At 27.9% G+C, this 208-nt stretch overlaps 1 protein-coding gene across 1 annotated transcript in view; it reads left to right on the forward strand.

Moving 5' to 3' along the window:
* The first annotated feature begins 5 nt into the window (after positions 1 to 5).
* The window catches only part of LOC108577713 (ATP synthase subunit O, mitochondrial), a 981-nt gene continuing 778 nt past the window's right edge, over positions 6 to 208 (forward strand). Inside the window, exon 1 of the mRNA XM_017940904.1 lies at positions 6 to 26. Coding sequence (XP_017796393.1) covers positions 6 to 26 — 21 coding nt within the window. The remainder of the gene's footprint in view (positions 27 to 208) is intronic.

A 208-nucleotide genomic window follows, 5' to 3' on the forward strand; every position in this document is an offset into this window, starting at 1 on the left:
TAACAATGTCTGTCAGCAGAATAATAGTAAGTAATATTATATATTACTATTGCGACTAACACCCAAGTAATACCTAAATTAATTGAATTATTGATAGTAGAGTGAAGCGTTGTGACAACCCAATTATTTAATTGGAAACATTGCGAGTTTAAAAAATATTATACAGAATTAACGAAAAATATTTTTATTTACTAGGTGCGGTCCCTTT

The sequence above is a fragment of the Habropoda laboriosa genome, unplaced genomic scaffold (genome assembly GCF_001263275.1).
Source record: "Habropoda laboriosa isolate 0110345459 unplaced genomic scaffold, ASM126327v1 scaffold912, whole genome shotgun sequence".
NCBI lineage: Eukaryota > Metazoa > Arthropoda > Insecta > Hymenoptera > Apidae > Habropoda > Habropoda laboriosa.